Source organism: Schistocerca americana, chromosome X (genome assembly GCF_021461395.2).
Source record: "Schistocerca americana isolate TAMUIC-IGC-003095 chromosome X, iqSchAmer2.1, whole genome shotgun sequence".
Lineage (NCBI taxonomy): Eukaryota > Metazoa > Arthropoda > Insecta > Orthoptera > Acrididae > Schistocerca > Schistocerca americana.
Genome location: NC_060130.1, coordinates 299,487,776 through 299,503,816, shown reverse-complemented (window position 1 = coordinate 299,503,816; position 16,041 = coordinate 299,487,776). Strand labels below are relative to the sequence as shown.

At 41.2% G+C, this 16,041-nt stretch overlaps 1 protein-coding gene across 1 annotated transcript in view; it reads left to right on the top strand.

The window, feature by feature from the left end:
• Window positions 1–16,041, top strand: part of LOC124555704 (intracellular coagulation inhibitor 3-like) — a 209,248-nt gene that overhangs the window by 172,378 nt on the left and 20,829 nt on the right. Inside the window, exon 6 of the mRNA XM_047129709.1 lies at window positions 9,526–9,874. Within this exon, the coding sequence (XP_046985665.1) occupies window positions 9,526–9,874 (349 nt within the window). The remainder of the gene's footprint in view (window positions 1–9,525; window positions 9,875–16,041) is intronic.

Sequence of the window (16,041 nt, the reverse complement as noted above, 5' to 3'; positions counted from 1 at the left end):
AGCACGTAAGAACTGTGATAGGGAAGGCGAATGGTCGACTTTGGTTAATTGGAAGAATTTTAGGAAAGAGTGGTTCACCTGTAAAGGAGATCGCATATAGGACGCTGGTGCGAACTATTCATGAGTACTGCTCAAACGTCTGGGATCCGTACCAGGACGAATTGAAGGAAGAGATCGAAACAGTTCAGAAACGGGCTGCTAGACTTGTTACCGGTAGGTTCGAGCAACACTTAAGTGTTATGGCTATGCTTCGGGAACTCAAATGGAAATTCCTGGAGGGAAGGCGACGTTCTTTTCGAGAAACTTAGAAGAACCGGCGTCTGAAGCTGACTGCAGAACGATTGTACTGTTGGCAACAATACATTACGTGCAGGGACCACGAAGATAAGATACGAGAAATTAGGGCCCATTCGGAGGTAAATAGATAGTCGTTTTTTCCTCGCTCTATTTACGAGAGGAACAGGAAATGAAATGACAAGTAGTGGTATAGGGTACCCTCCGCCACGCAAAGTATGGTGGCTTGTGGAGGATCTATGTACCTGTAGATGTAGAAAAGCAACCAGCCTTCAACTTGTGCGGCAGCACAAGAAGATGAAATAGAAACATTTTCAGACTACGAACAGGTGAGCGTTAATTGAATGGTAGTATTAAAAATTGCGATTTCAGATAGAGCAAAGATCAGCAACTGACAAACTACGTTAGACTACTAGAGTGGTGTACAGTAACAAATATCTAATAATACGAACGGAATACATTGCTGTTTAAACCGGTGCTGGAGAAATTTTATTTCTTGATACACTCTGCTAGCGGAATATCGTTCCCTGATTGGCTGGCAAACTCGGGCGTTGTACAGACTCAGCAAGTTTTCACGGCTATACGATTCGGAAAACTATTTTGCACGTACTGTAGTAAGATAAGTGTACAAGTTGAAAATAGTTACAATTAGTTCGTGACATTTTAATCTAGTCGCATTTCTCCAGTGTATTTGCAGAAAAGTAAAAGATTTGGCACCTGGTGTCTTAAGATATAATTTTTACAGTAATCTGTGCAACTTGACATTTTTCCTTGCAGCATAATAGAAAGTATGTCTGCTGGCAGACTTTATGGGGAAAATACACTCCTGTAAATTGAAATAAGAACACCGTGAATTCATTGTCCCAGGAAGGGGAACCTTTATTGACACATTCCTGGGGTCAGATACATCACATGATCACACTGACAGAACCACAGGCACATAGACACAGGCAACAGAGCATGCACAATGTCGGCACTAGTACAGTCTATATCCACCTTTCGCAGCAATGCAGGCTGCTATTCTCCCATGGAGACGATCGTAGAGATGCTGGATGTAGTCCTGTGGTACGGCTTGCCATGCCATTTCCACCTGGCGCCTCAGTTGGACCAGCGTTCGTGCTGGACATGCAGACCGCGCGAGACGACGCTTCATCCAGGCCCAAACATGCTCAATGGGGGACAGATCCGGAGATCTTGCTGGCCAGGGTAGTTGACTTACACCTTCTAGAGCACGTTGGGGGGCACGGGATACATGCGGACGTGCATTGTCCTGTTGGAACAGCAAGTTCCCTTGCCGCCCTAGGAATGGTAGAACGATGGGTTCGATGACGGTTTGGATGTACCGTGCACTATTCAGTGTCCCCTCGACGATCACCAGTGGTGTACGGCCAGTGTAGGAGATCGCTCCCCACACCATGATGCCGGGTGTTGGCCCTGTGTGCCTCGGTCGTATGCAGTCCTGATTGTGGCGCTCACCTGCACGGCGCCAAACACGCATACGACCATCATTGGCACCACGGCAGAAGCGACTCTCATCGCTGAAGGCGACACGTCTCCATTCGTTCCTCCATTCACGCCTGTCGCGACACCACTGGAGGCGGGCTACACGATGTTGGGGCGTGAGCGGAAGACGGCCTAACGGTGTGCGGGACCGTAGCCCAGCTTCATGGAGACGGTTGCGAATGGTCCTCGCCGATACCCCAGGAGCAACAGTGTCCCTAATTTGCTGGGAAGTGGCGGTGCGGTCCCCTACGGCACTGCGTAGGATCCTACGGTCTTGGCGTGCATCCGTGCGTCGCTGCGGTCCGGTCCCAGGTCGACGGGCACGTCCACCTTCCACCGACCACTGGCGACAACATCGATGTACTGTGGAGACCTCACGCCCCACGTGTTGAGCAATTCGGCAGTACGTCCACCCGGCCTCCCGCATGCCCACTATACGCCCTCGCTCAAAGTCCGTCAACTGCACATACGGTTCACGTCCACGCATGCTACCAGTGTTAAAGACTGCGATGAAGCTCCGTACGCCACGGCAAACTGCCTGACACTGACGGCGGCGGTGCACAAATGCTGCGCAGCTAGCGCCATTCGACGGCCAACACAGCGGTTCCTGGTTTGTCCGCTGTGCCGTGCGTGTGATCATTGCTTGTACAGCCCTCTCGCAGTGTCCGGAGCAAGTATGGTGGGTCTGACACACCGGTGTCAATGTGTTCTTTTTTCCATTTCCAGGAGTGTATATTCACGAAGAGAATTTTTGATATTTAAGGAACTTATCGATCTATTATTAGACAAAGGAGTAAATAAAATACTACGACAGAAGCTAGGCGGAAGATTTACTGTCGACGTCTTTTCACTCTTTTCGCTTACTTTAGGATTATAGCTATAGATGTTAATGATGCATTATAGGCTGCTGCTTTATACATTACAATTAACTCTGATTAATTTCTAAATGATTTTCATATTTTAAAACATAAACATTATTGCACGAGAATTGTGGTTTCTTGGCGTAACGTGATAGAAGTTAGGGATGTTGATTCACTCTGCTCTGAAATAGTAAGGGCACTCTGAACTTCGATCGAGATGGGAACCATCGCTACACAAAAAAATTCTTTGCCTCTTAGGTGCGTGTTATGTGAAATGTGAATTAATTATGCATACTCTGAAGAAACATTACTACGGTGCTCAACAAATGCGTATTATGAAACCGTTTTCCACAGCAGCACCCATTTATTTGCAATTCATATACATTTCAACTGTGCCAGAAATGTTTACAATGACCAGATTTTTCCATCACTTCTTAATACAACACTGATCGAAACTTTCACCGTTGTCTGATGTTGCATTTGTTTTACTTCAATGCGATTATTATTGTAAAACATTTTTACGCCTTTTTTAGCGCCTGTGCGTTCAGAGATGACTTTTTCCTAGCGACTTGTGATTCATTTTTAGTACAAAGTTGTGTCATCGAGTTGGCAACACTGGTAACGTATATGTAAATAAAGGCGCGTTAGGGTCACAACGCCACATTGATTTTCCGCGTATAGGAATTTTGACGTTAGGGAGAGTTCGTGCTTAGTTGCATAGTATATGGTAACAGGAGACGTGAACAAAATGTTGCAAATTTTGTATAGTTACAGTGGGGCGGATGGAAAGGCTACATTTTGTTGGTTAGTATGACTCTAACATTCTGTGCTAAAGTAACATGGCAACGACTTAATCTGCTCACAAGAGGCTGGTCAAATGTAAATACTGAATAAAGTTTTAATTGAAAGGAATCCTTAAGTTTGGTGTTTTCACGTATCCACACAGAACACTCATACCTAGTTAATTTCATCAGTATTCATTTGTATATGCCAAGCAGCACATATTTTAATGTACTCATGAAATAACGCCTATATTATCAATAGTTTCATTTTATGAATTATACTTCCCCGTATCAAGGGACCCAGGTGATTGATATTGTGTTAATATACATGGCATCACACTTACTGGATGAATAGAAGTGAATATTATGGTGTGGATGGATTATTCGAATGATAAGAATGTTGTTTTGAATTTAATTCTGCTGTCTACCAAGTGTTTGAAATTCGATTTAAGCTGTGTGATTATGACAATCATGGAGACACACAATTGGTAACTTAACATAGAAATTAGTGGAAGTTTATGTATGGCTTGTTAGAGATAATGGTATCTTGTTAGTAGATGACCTGGATAAGGTTCTGTGATGGTATATGATTCGTGGAACAGCTGCTGTACAATGAGTTACCATCAGATGGTGAACATTTTATTTGCATACGATAGTGACGTGATGCAATAAAGTAATCAAAATATTTCATGGTTTCTGTGTGACAACCAATGATCAGCAACATTTTTGTAACTATAATACAAACTAGCGCTGATCTTGGTTCATTTTTGTGTGAAACCATTTGTTGTGAACATAGCGCCAAGTGTAGGCAATTTGAGGATTTCTGTTATATTGTAGACATATACTATGATATAAAGTAGTGTGTTCATAGTACATAAAATGTCGGCAACTGTGTATTGCAACTTGTATTTGAATTATGTTACTGGAGTCTCTTTGCCAGAAAAGTTTATTTTGGCCTCGAGCAAAAGACTGACAGTATGGATCAATAAAAAAGAAACCTAAAATTATGCATGGAAATAACTGAATTATAAAACCAGTGTCAGTATTTCTTTGCTGTCTAAGTACTGCAGAACACTGTAAATCTCATGGATGAAAACTTGCAAATTCTTATATGTGCAACGCAATGGATGTTTGAAGTGATGCATATGTCACATAGTTTATTCAGTTTTCTTTTTTTTATAAATCTTAATAGACTTTTTAAGAATTATGTAGCATTTGATACTGCATTGTTGTTTGCACATTAGAGAGTAATCTACTTGAAACCCAGATATAAGTACATGAGTTATTAGTCATGTAACAAATTTAAACGTCGAAGTACAGACTATTTATTGCACCATATAATATGTTGAAAGTGTGAAAAGATGACTGAGAGGTATGAAATAAAATGGAGAAAGAATTTCCTAGTCTTATATTTGGAAGGTTGATACTGCAGGTTTCTGGCTAAAGTTGTGTGGTGGACCACACCTTGCTTGTGGTGACACTGATCTCTAGCACAGCTTGAAGTGTAGGTCAGATTGGAAGGTGACAATCGGATGTGAGTTGGTTAAGCAAACATGTTTAAGCAGAAAATCTGGTTGTGGTAACAAATTCATCAAATACGAAACCTAATGTTTAAATGCAAAGGGGGGGGGGGGGGGGGAGTCCAATACAAAACTGTTACCATGTTGCTATTACTGAAGAAGTAGTAAAACGATTTTCAAGTAGACTTTGTTTTTAATTATTTTACACTTGTTAATTTCCAACTTATTTTTATAGGCCACTTAAATTTTTTAATGCTTGTATAAGTAAATTGATTTAAACCCTGGTGAATCTTGGGGATTGTAACTTGGTGGTGCTTTCACTTTATCATTGCTTTATCTGTATCAGGAAAAAACAGTTTAGAGATGATTGAGATTTCATTTTACAATGTAAGCCCCTGTAATTGATTGGATAGGTATGCGCATGTGCTGGGGAAAACGAGGGCTGCCTAACCTCAGTAAAACTTCCAACCAATGTATACACTAACTCATACAATTGAGTGTTTTAACTGTCAAACTACTAGGAATGAGTAGTGCACACTAAAAACAACATTGCGATCTTCCCAACCTAAAGGCTCCTGTAAATCGTCAAACAGTATGTCAAATTTTATTATGTTTGCTAAATATTTGACCGCGTACGGTGTTGTTAGATGTGTTTGTAAGACATAGAGCATGTTTGATCTGTTTGCCAGGAATTAATATTGAAGGAAAATATGACAGGATCTGTGAACATTGTGTTGTCTTACTGCATATGTTTGATGACAAATAGTTTCATTACAACTTATCTCGCTGCATCATGAGTTTTCACAACTATGGAAACTACAACCAAGGATATAAACAAAATAGCACTGGTAATTACCAAAATGGTAGATGTGTCATCTGTCTCAACTATACATAATGCAAGAAGTGGTTAATAAGAAAATTGGTATTCTATGCCCTACGTACAAGTGAGAGTGTAATAAAATAAGAAAAATAAGTTCTCCAGTTCTTTCAAGTAAGATGGAGGGTATGGGTTCCTACATTGTGGTATTTTAATGAACTGTCGTTCGAGGGCCAAATAGAAGAGAATAAATTTACTGACACATGTGTCCTCTTTTTCAGTGTTTGGGTGAAGTGACTGGGCTCTTCAATGCCGCGTCATCAAATTGTGAAAATCGATCCCCCATGACCACCACGGATTTTGCTGAAATTTTGTGTGAATGCTTGACATGTTCCCAGTGAACATTGGTAAACGTTCACTTTCGCCAATTTAATAATTGCTGGGATATAGTCATTTGTTTGACCCTATAGCACAACTGTTAACAGTGCTCTGATGAGTGTTTGGCAACTTTGAGACATAGTATCTCCAGCAATATTTTCTTGAAAGAAACAATGCCAGCATTTGTGGCCGAGCGGTTGTAGGTGCTTCAGTCTGGAACTGTGCGACCGCTACGGTCACAGGTTCGAATCATGCCTCGGGCATGGTTGTGTGTGATGTCCTTAGATTAGTTAGGTTTAAGTAGTTCTATGTTATAGGGGACTGATGACCTCAGTTGTTAAGTCCCATAGTGCTCAGAGCCATTTGAAAGAAACAAAACTTAGGTAATCGTGTACAACTTTTTTTACTCCCATAAGCAAAATAATAAAGTTTCCCTGCACTGTCTGCATAAGGATCATTTGAAGCAAAGTTGGCCAAAAAATAGATGCTCGAAGAAATGTAATGATTACTTTTTTTTGTATCTCCAGAAGTAATTGCATGATACACGTGAAACTTTGCACGTAATAACTTGCCAATGCAGGGTCTTAGAGTATAAATTTTCATTCTCCTACTGCTTTCCAATGTTCAAATTGAGGGCAGATTTGACAACTTTTCTGAAAATGCCCAAAACAGCTATTTTTGTCCCACATTTATGTAAAAGTCTTCTTCAAACTCGTCTTTAAACTAGAGTCATTAGAAAGACCACGTTCTAAACCAACTAAAAAGGTATATTTGGTTTTGCAATGCGAGCATATGAGGCTCTAGAAAAGAATGACAAAGTGAATGTGCATTGAAAATAGGCCTGTATTCTACCGGTATTCAGATTAAATATGACATCTGTTATGAAGTTCCACAGTTGTTTAATACTCTCTGAGGAAGATTATATAAAAAGTTTTGATGACTAGGAAATAAGCTGGAGTCAAATCTACTAGTAAATAGTTTTTTTTTTTAAGGATCCGGCCCTACAAAATCATTTTTTAAAAATTAAATGGAATGAGGAGTCCAATAAAAATAATAGTTTTCTCTCTTTTCTTGATGTAATAATTTGAGGTAATCACACTCTAAAAGCGCCAATTTTTATTTTTAGCAGAATTTCTTGCCTAACAATACCATCAGTGACATCATCTGCCCGGAAGTATAGTTGTATGGTTTTTTCCTCGTGGCATTCTGCAGCAAATTAATGAAATCTGTAAAAAATTCAAGTAGCTTCACCGAGACATAAGCTTAGGATTGTAAAAGAGACTGCTTCTAGCTTTGGCCTCTGACTCTTATAGAAACCGCATAATCAGCTTGGGAACCTGTGATAAAGAAACTCACCCATGGCTGCTGTTGCCAGCTGTCAGACGTGGCCCCTGTGGTCATGTAGGTACTGGTTTTCTCACTTTGAAAGAAGCCAGCAGTTGTTAAGTCATCGTGGACTGTACCAACATATTTATACAATTTTTCATGTGTTGACTAATGTTCTACATTGACTGCAAACTATACTAATACAAGGTATACTGTACCTTAAACCAGAATTAAACTAGCACGTGAATAGAATTGCACAATAAAGACATACTGATTATTCTCTGTAACAAGAGTCCATTCCAAAAAGTGTGAGGAAGAATTCTGTAAACTTCATCAAAATCTACACAATGTGACAGTGGTGTAAAACCTGCAGACCATTTGTATGATGTGTGCTGCAGCTGTTATGAAACAGTTTTGCTACCATAATCTCCACTGTCCTGATAATGAACAGTTAAATCATGAAGTTTATAACCAGTTTGATTCTGTAGTTATAATAGAAGAGCAGACTGAAATATATCATATTATTCAGACTTTCTCACTTCCTAGTCATGATTTTGATATTACCTTGCCCAGAGAGTACTAAACAACTATAGTGTGTGACAGTTTTTGAAAAATGAACTTTGCCCTCAATTTGTTAACTATTGGAAAGCAGTAGGAGAATGAAATTGTAAATTCTAAGACCTTGTGTTGGTAAATTATGGTGTTTTCAGGTTTTCCCCCACAATTACTTCCGGAGATACAAAAAGCTAAGCTTCCTTTTTTTTTTTTTTTTTTTTTTTTTTTTTTTTTTTTTTTTTTTTTTTTTTTTTTTTTTTTAAAATATCTATGTTTTTCAGCTGACTTTGCTTGAAATTGTCTGTATGCAGATAGGTCAGGAATTCTTTATTATTTCGCTTACAAGAACGGAAAAAGTTATGCAAGATAACCTAGTTTTGTTTCTTTCAAGAAAATATTATCGGAGATGTTATGTCTCAAAGTTATTGAAAATTACCGGGTGCACTGTTGGTAGCTGCACCATGGCATCAAACGAATCACTGTATCTCTGGAAGTGTTTAACTAATGATGAAAAAACACCAATGTTCATTGGAAGTATGTGCAATTGTTCATACAAAATTGCACCAAAATCCTTGATGGTTATGAAGGAACCTCTAAACCACTTGGCATGGAATGACCCAACTCTAAACAAGTTTCACTTTCCATTTGCTGATACTACTACTTATTCTGACAAAATGCCCGAGTCAATGTTAGAAATGCTGCATCTGCATTTATAGCCAGCCCCACTAGTGGCAATATACAGTATAATAGTGTCTGTTTCAAAAAGTGAGGTTAAAGGGTCGAAATTTGTTGGTAAATGTACAGGCTTGTTCCAGAAATCCATGGCTAGGTAAGAGCAAATTTGACAAACAAGTTTGTTCACAAGGGCCTTAACATTGACTTTGGGCTACAGCACAGATCAGTCTGTCATCACAACTGTGATTTAAAGAAATAATTTATTTTTATTTTGTTTGTTTGGACAATATTTGATTTAATATATTGTTAACATTGCATGTGGGACATTCCCTTCACATGATACTGTACAAATGACAAAACCAACATTTATAGACAGCTGTTTGTGCCCTCATTTTCGAATTTTACTGTTAGTTTGTGGTTGACTCCAAATGGCAGATTGCCTCTTAACAATGTTGTTTTTGTAGTTATGAAAGTTACTTCACCAGGCTCATACTGCTAGATTGCCACTAGGGCTTGTAGAAAACTGTATTACGCACTTTGATGTGGTGACATTTGTGGGGGGGGGGGGTTTGTTTAATTCATATATGTTTTATTTAAACTGCTCTTGCATTTGTATTGTGTAAATTTGATGATTACAGAACATGGAAGGTCTGATAGTAGGCATGTAATTACATTGTGACTTTGTTTATAGATTGCCATTTTGTAGCATTGAAATATGCTATATGCCTTAATTTTGTTGATTTTTTTTTTTAAGGATACGTAATGATTTTCGTGAGGTAAAGTCTATATTAGAAATTATCTTGATTTGCCTACAGGTGGGAACATTTAATCTTCTCATACTTCTGCCGGATGCTCCTGATCATATAGATGAGCTTCTTGTGAAACTCCCAGGAGTGTCGTTCCAGCAGCTGCCGCACTGGCTCACATATGCTGAGACGGAAGTTTCACTTCCTCAGTTTACAGCTCTATCAAGTGGACTTGATTTGACACCATTTATGAAACAGTTGGGTGTACGGAGTCTCTTCAATGCAAGTGCAGCAGAGTTAGGATTTGCTTCTGCAAGTGGTGCTCCTCCACTGTATGTGAAATCTATCACTCAAGATGCCTTTTTCTCCGCATCCTATGTTGCGGTTAATTCTGTTGGAGCTGTCTCATCACACATGGGTAAGAATAAATCTGTATGTTTCCTGTGTTTATTTGAAAGTTTGTTATTCTGGAATATTAACATTTGAGTACATTTATTTATATATTTTTTGCCTTCATTGGACACCTCGCTTAATTTGTAAAAGGTTTATACAAAGACTTTCTATTGAATTAAACAATTTACTTCGATAAAATTCAATAATAGACTAGTTATTTACATAAAGGGGTTTTTGCACTTGTGTCTGACCAATATTTTTTCATTCTTTCAGATATTTTCTTTCTTTCTTCGTCGGAGATCACTCATTTGAGTATTAATGTGCTATCTCTAATATGAGTATTTTAATAGATGTGAATAAGTTTCTGTCTTCAAATAGTTGTAACAGTTTGATAAACTTATTAATTTGTCTGTCATTTTCGAGATCACTGAGTGTATGAAATGTCACACTAACGAAAGTGAATCAGTCTTATCACAAACTTCATTTAACTAAAATATCTTTGTTGTGATACATTTGTTATCCACTGCAAATCACAACCAAACAGTCAACTACCGACCTAATCTAGACTTCGGAATGCTCTACATTTCTTCTAAATCTACATAATACTCTAGTAGCCACCTTACGGTGTATGGGTGGAGGATAACAGGTACCCCTATTAGTCTTTCCCTTTCCTCTTCCACTTGCAAATGGAGCAAGGGAACAGACTGTCTGTATGCCTCCTATGAGCTGTTTTCGTAGTACTTACACATGTTGATTGAATCTACCTACAACAAATGTAACAGTGTGCTTCCAAGTAGCCCCAAGGTCTTCTTTTAGTCTGACCTGGTGGGGATCCTAAACACTCGAGCAGTACTCAGGAATGGGTCGCACTAGTATTCTGTATATTGTCTCCTTTGTAGATAATCTAAGCTCTGTAATTTCTTAGACTTTCATGGTGATTCGGTGTCGTCTCATGGAATCTGGTGTACTGCTGGTGGTCTGCGTCTTCCCAACACAATATTATGACGACGTATTTCGGCATCTTGATTAGGTATTTCCTGCAACTGATCAGCAAGCTGACTGTGTCTCATATTTATACCTGGGCTGTGTTTTGGGTTCCCTATGTCATCCACACCCGCTGTGGCCATTTCTGGTGCTACTTATATCTAGTCCATCTTCCGTCTGTGCCCGTTTCCGCTGTTTTCCCCAGTGTCGGCCATGCCAAGGCATTCCATACTAGGTACATGCCCACCAGGCACATTCCCAGCACTATCAATGTGCTTTAGACATTTCTTATGATTTTGACGACCACTCCAGCTTTGTCATGCCCGTCATGCTCCTGGTCTTGTGGGTTCGGTATGCTCCTACAAGATGTACTCCCTGCTGAATCAGGATGCTGTGAGAATTGCATATTCTGTTTGTGCACGCCACAGAAATCTCCCATGGTGGTGGCTGCCATTTAGAGTTCTGTGCTGTGGCTGCTCGTAGGGTGTGTGGTGCTTGAGGTTTTGGGTAGTTGATGTTGTTCCCTGTCTTGTTTGTGATCACTACAGTTGTCTTCTGAGGAGGTAGTTTCTGCCAGGTGCTCCATAAGAGATCTCATACTGTTAATTACGCCCCTGGTTGTCCGAGTCTGTTACTGAAGAAGGAACCTCTTTCCGTTGTTTTATTTTAGTAATTCTAAATCCAGATTCCATGCCCTTCTGAATTAATATCCTTCTTGATCAGGTTTTCTCTTATTTGACCATTTGGGAAGCAGGACATCAGCTCAGTGTGGTGTGGAATCTGGCTTTATAATTACCAAATAAACAATGAAAAAAAGTTCCCTTCTCCAGTAACGAATCTCAGACAACCAGGTGCTTAATTAACAGGATTGAATCTCTTGTGGAGCACAAGATGGCAACTGTCTAATCGGGAGACAACTGTAATGCTCATCGAAAACGACAAGAGAGAGAACATCAACCACGCGAAACCTCAGGCACTACACATCCTAGGACCAGACATATTACAGAACTGCAGACGGCGGCCACCGCCACAAGAGATTGCTGTGGCATGCGTGGACTGAATATGCAATTGAGCAGGAAGCAAACCTTGTAGGGGCATACTGAACCCGTAAGGCCAGGCAAATGACAGGGAGCAATAGGTAGCTGGAGCAGTTGCCTAAAGCTTAAGAAATATGTAAAGCATGTTGCTAGTGCTGGGAATGCGCCTGGCAGGCATGGACCTCGTACAGAACGCCTTGGCATGGCCATCACTGGAGAAAACAGAGGAAATGGGTGTGAACGGAAAACGGAACACTTAGAGATAAATAGAACTGCCAGAAACGGCTGCCGCAGGCACGGGCGTTGTGGGGAACACGAGACACTGTCCAGGCATCGGCAGTACACCTGATATCATGAGATGTGAATCTAAATTTCATAAAATTCTCCCAGTAAACTGAAGTCGACCATTTGCCTTGTGTACTACAAGGACAAGTTATTTTGTATCTTGAAATAGCAGTAAAAGTACTCTTTCTCATTGACTGGTAGGTCCATAACAGACTAGAAGACTGATGCATCAGCATGTCGGAATTAATTACGTACATAGTTATTCGCCTCATGCATCTGTCTTATGTCACTCTCAACAGAGTACATCATTGCAGCCAGGGCACTGCTAGATTGACAAGGGACAATTCCCAACTGTCAGTAAATGAAAATGATGAAACGTGGTGAGTGTGTACCAGCAGCAGTGAACTGCACCTGCATCTTTTAGTGTGTAGACCAGTGGTTAGCAGATCACTGTGTTTTGGTTTTTGTGTGCAAATCCTTGTGTAGGGTAGCTTCCTAGTGTAATTTTCCTGCCATCAGGCTGTCGCGTCACGCCACTAAGTGTAAATCTTGTGCTGGCAGGTGACACATAGTTTAGACCAGTGCATTCTAGTTTGCATATTTATCTTGTGCAGTAGCTTACTGGCAACCACCATTTGAGATCTTACATCTATTTTTACACACTATGATATGGCTACGACCTGGGGACAAGGCCTGCGACACCTTTGGTGCGTTTGTAATTTCCTCATGTCTTGGCTGTCGCTGCGTATTCTGATTTGCAACATCTGTCTGGTCAGTCATCACTTGAGAGTGGATGGCAGATAGTTTGCATGTCACTGGGCGGAAGGTGAAAGAGGCAGCATGTCACACAGCTGGCGTCCTACACCTTAGCAACAGGTACGAGATGTTACCCTGTGTTGGTGATAACTCTGAGCCAGCATGGGAAGTCATCTCTAGTTGGGCCAGCAGTCAGACGAGTGCAGAGGGTTGGAAATGCTTGTCATTGGGAGCACCAGTGTTAGGTGGACGATGGACCCCTCAGGGAAATAGCAGGCAAGGCAGGAACGAATGCCAGCGTGCACTTGATACTTTCGCCAAGAGGGCTCATCCGTGATGTGGAAGAGGCCTGCCAGCAGCTATTGAGCGCACTGGGTGCGACCAACTGCATTTAGTGGCACATGTCAGCATGAATGACGCATGCCGCTTGGGTTCTGAGGGCATCCTCAGCTCCATTCAGTGGATTACTGATTTGCTGAAGGCAACTACCATTACATGCAAGGTGCAGGCTAAGTTGTCTATTTGTGGCATCGTTCCCAGGGTAGATCGCAGTCCTCTGGTTTGAGCAGAGTGGAAGGTCTAAACCAAAAGTTCAGATGACTCTGTGACACTATCGGGTGCGAATTTCTTGACTTCCACTATTGGCTACAGAATTGCTGGGTTCCCCTTAATAGGTTAGGCATACACTAATTGCAGGAAGCGGCTACTAGGGTGGCAGAGTACATGCGGCGTGCACATAGGGATTTTTCAGGTTAGAGGAACCCTCCCTCGGGATCAAAGACAATTTGCCTGATTTAATTAGCCTCATTGGCCTCGGAGAACATTTGTTGTAGCACATTAGAGATAGAAAAGGTTAATGATTTCAGTGAACTGCAGGAGTGTTCAAGGAAAGGTCCCAGATTTAGTATTGGTTACTCAAGGTTATAAAGTGCAGATAGTATTAGGAATAGAAAGTTGATTGAAACCGGACATTAATGACAATGAAATCCTAAGTTCAGATTGGAATATTTATCGTAATGATGGGTTAGTCGCCAATGGTGGTGCCATGTTTATAGCAGTAAGGAATTCGATAAAATGTGGTGAGGTTATCGTGGATTCAGACTGTGAAGTGGAATGATCATATAAAATTAATTGTTGCTAAGGCGGGTGCCAGGTTGAGATTCATTGGAAGAATCCTTAGAAAATGTAATCCATCAACAAAGGAGGTGGCTTACAAAACACTCGTTCGACCTATACTTGAGTATTCTCATCATTGTGGGATCCGTACCAGGTCGGGTTGACAGAGGAGATAGAGAAGATCCAAAGAAGAGTGGTGCATTTCGTCACAGTGTTATTTGGTAAGCGTGATAGCGTTACGGAGATGTTTAGCAAACTCAAGTGGCAGACTCTGCAAGAGAGGCGCTCTGCATCGCGGCATACCTTGCTGTCCAGGTTTCGAGAGGGTGCGTTTCTGAATGAGGTATTGAATATATTGCTTCCCCCTACTTATACCTCCTGGGGAGATCACAAATGTAAAATTAGAGAGATTCGAGCGTGCATGGAGGCTTTCCGGCAGTTGTTCTTCCTGCGAACCATATGTGACTGAAACAGGAAAGGGAGGTAAAGACAGTGGCATGTAAAGTGCCCTCCGCCACACACCATTGGGTGGCTTGTGGAGTATAAATGTAGATGTAGATGAAGTAATCGGGGTGAAGTTAAGTATCAAAGATCAGTCAAAAGTGGTAATCGGATGCTTATATAGACTGTCTGGGTCATTAGCTGTAGTGGTAGAGCGGTTCAGACAGAGCTTGCTGATTATCGTTAGTAATTTTCCAGATCATGCCATTGTACTAGGGGTGTCTTCAACTTGCCAGGTGTAGATTTGGAGTGTCATGATATCAAAACTGGTGCCAGAGACGGATTCATGTGACATTGTTCTTGATGTCTTGTCTGAAAATTACTTTGAGCAGACAGAGAACCAGCTCATGAGGGTAACATCTTTTAGACCTGAACTTATGAAATCAGTTAACACAGAGGAAGGTATCAGTGATCATAAGGCTGTGATAGTATCTGTGACAACCAGTTTTACAAAGAATGTTAAAAACAGTAAGGAGATGATATTGCTTAGAAAGAGTGACAGGATACAAATTTCACAGCATCTGAGCAGTCAGCATCAAATAGTCAGTGATGACGATGAAGATGTGGAAAACAAATGGAAAAAATTCAAAGGAATCGTGTGATATGCTATAAACAAGTATGTTCTCAGGGAGGTCTTAAGAGTTGGGAAAGACCCACCATAGTACAATAGCCATGTTAAATAACTGTTACATAAACAAAGAGAACCTCACCTCAGATTCAAGAGAAGTAAAACCCTAGCTGAACTACATGAAAATGAGCATAAAGAGAGCAGTGAGAGAAGCGTCCAATGGCTTTCAGAGTAAAACTTTGTCAACCGATCTGAGTAAAAACCCTAAGGAGCTATGAAATCTTAATGAGTTATCGGCCGAGTGGCATCATCTTCTAGTCGCAACATTTCAATGGATTGCGTATCCTTCATCTTCAGGCAAAGTGTCGGGATGCTGTCTGTCGTCGCGCTCCTTTGTAGCCACTGGACCGCTATCAGATTCGGGCCGCTGACCAATCACATGCTGCGTGCTGCGGAACTGCGCTCGGCACCACCAGAGTTTGGGCGGCCTAGGGGGAGGGTGCGCGTGCGGGTGTGGATTCCTGGTGTCTGTTCATATCAGCGCTGGCCGCAGTCCCCTTCAGACCGGAGCGTTCTTGCTGAATTTTCCTAATTGCAGGATCCCAAGCGGAACACAGCATCAACAAAAAGCATACCTTCGAATTTGAAGAAATGAAGAAGTTGTGCAGCACCAGTGGATTTTGGGATTCGGTGATGAAAGAAAATTTAATTAATCGAGACAGTGGTTACCATCTCAGTACAGCTTGGGATCCTGCAATTAGGAAAATTCGGCAAGAATACTCCGGTCCGAAGCGGGCTGCACTTTCCAGGAAGTGTTTGGAGGGTTAATGTGGAGGCTGGCCGTGTGGCATCACATGCTCTGCCTGTGAGTGGACATGCGGCCGATCCTTCAGCAAGGTCCAAGTAGGCACACGGGGGGAGGGGTTTATTAGTGATTAGTAGCTC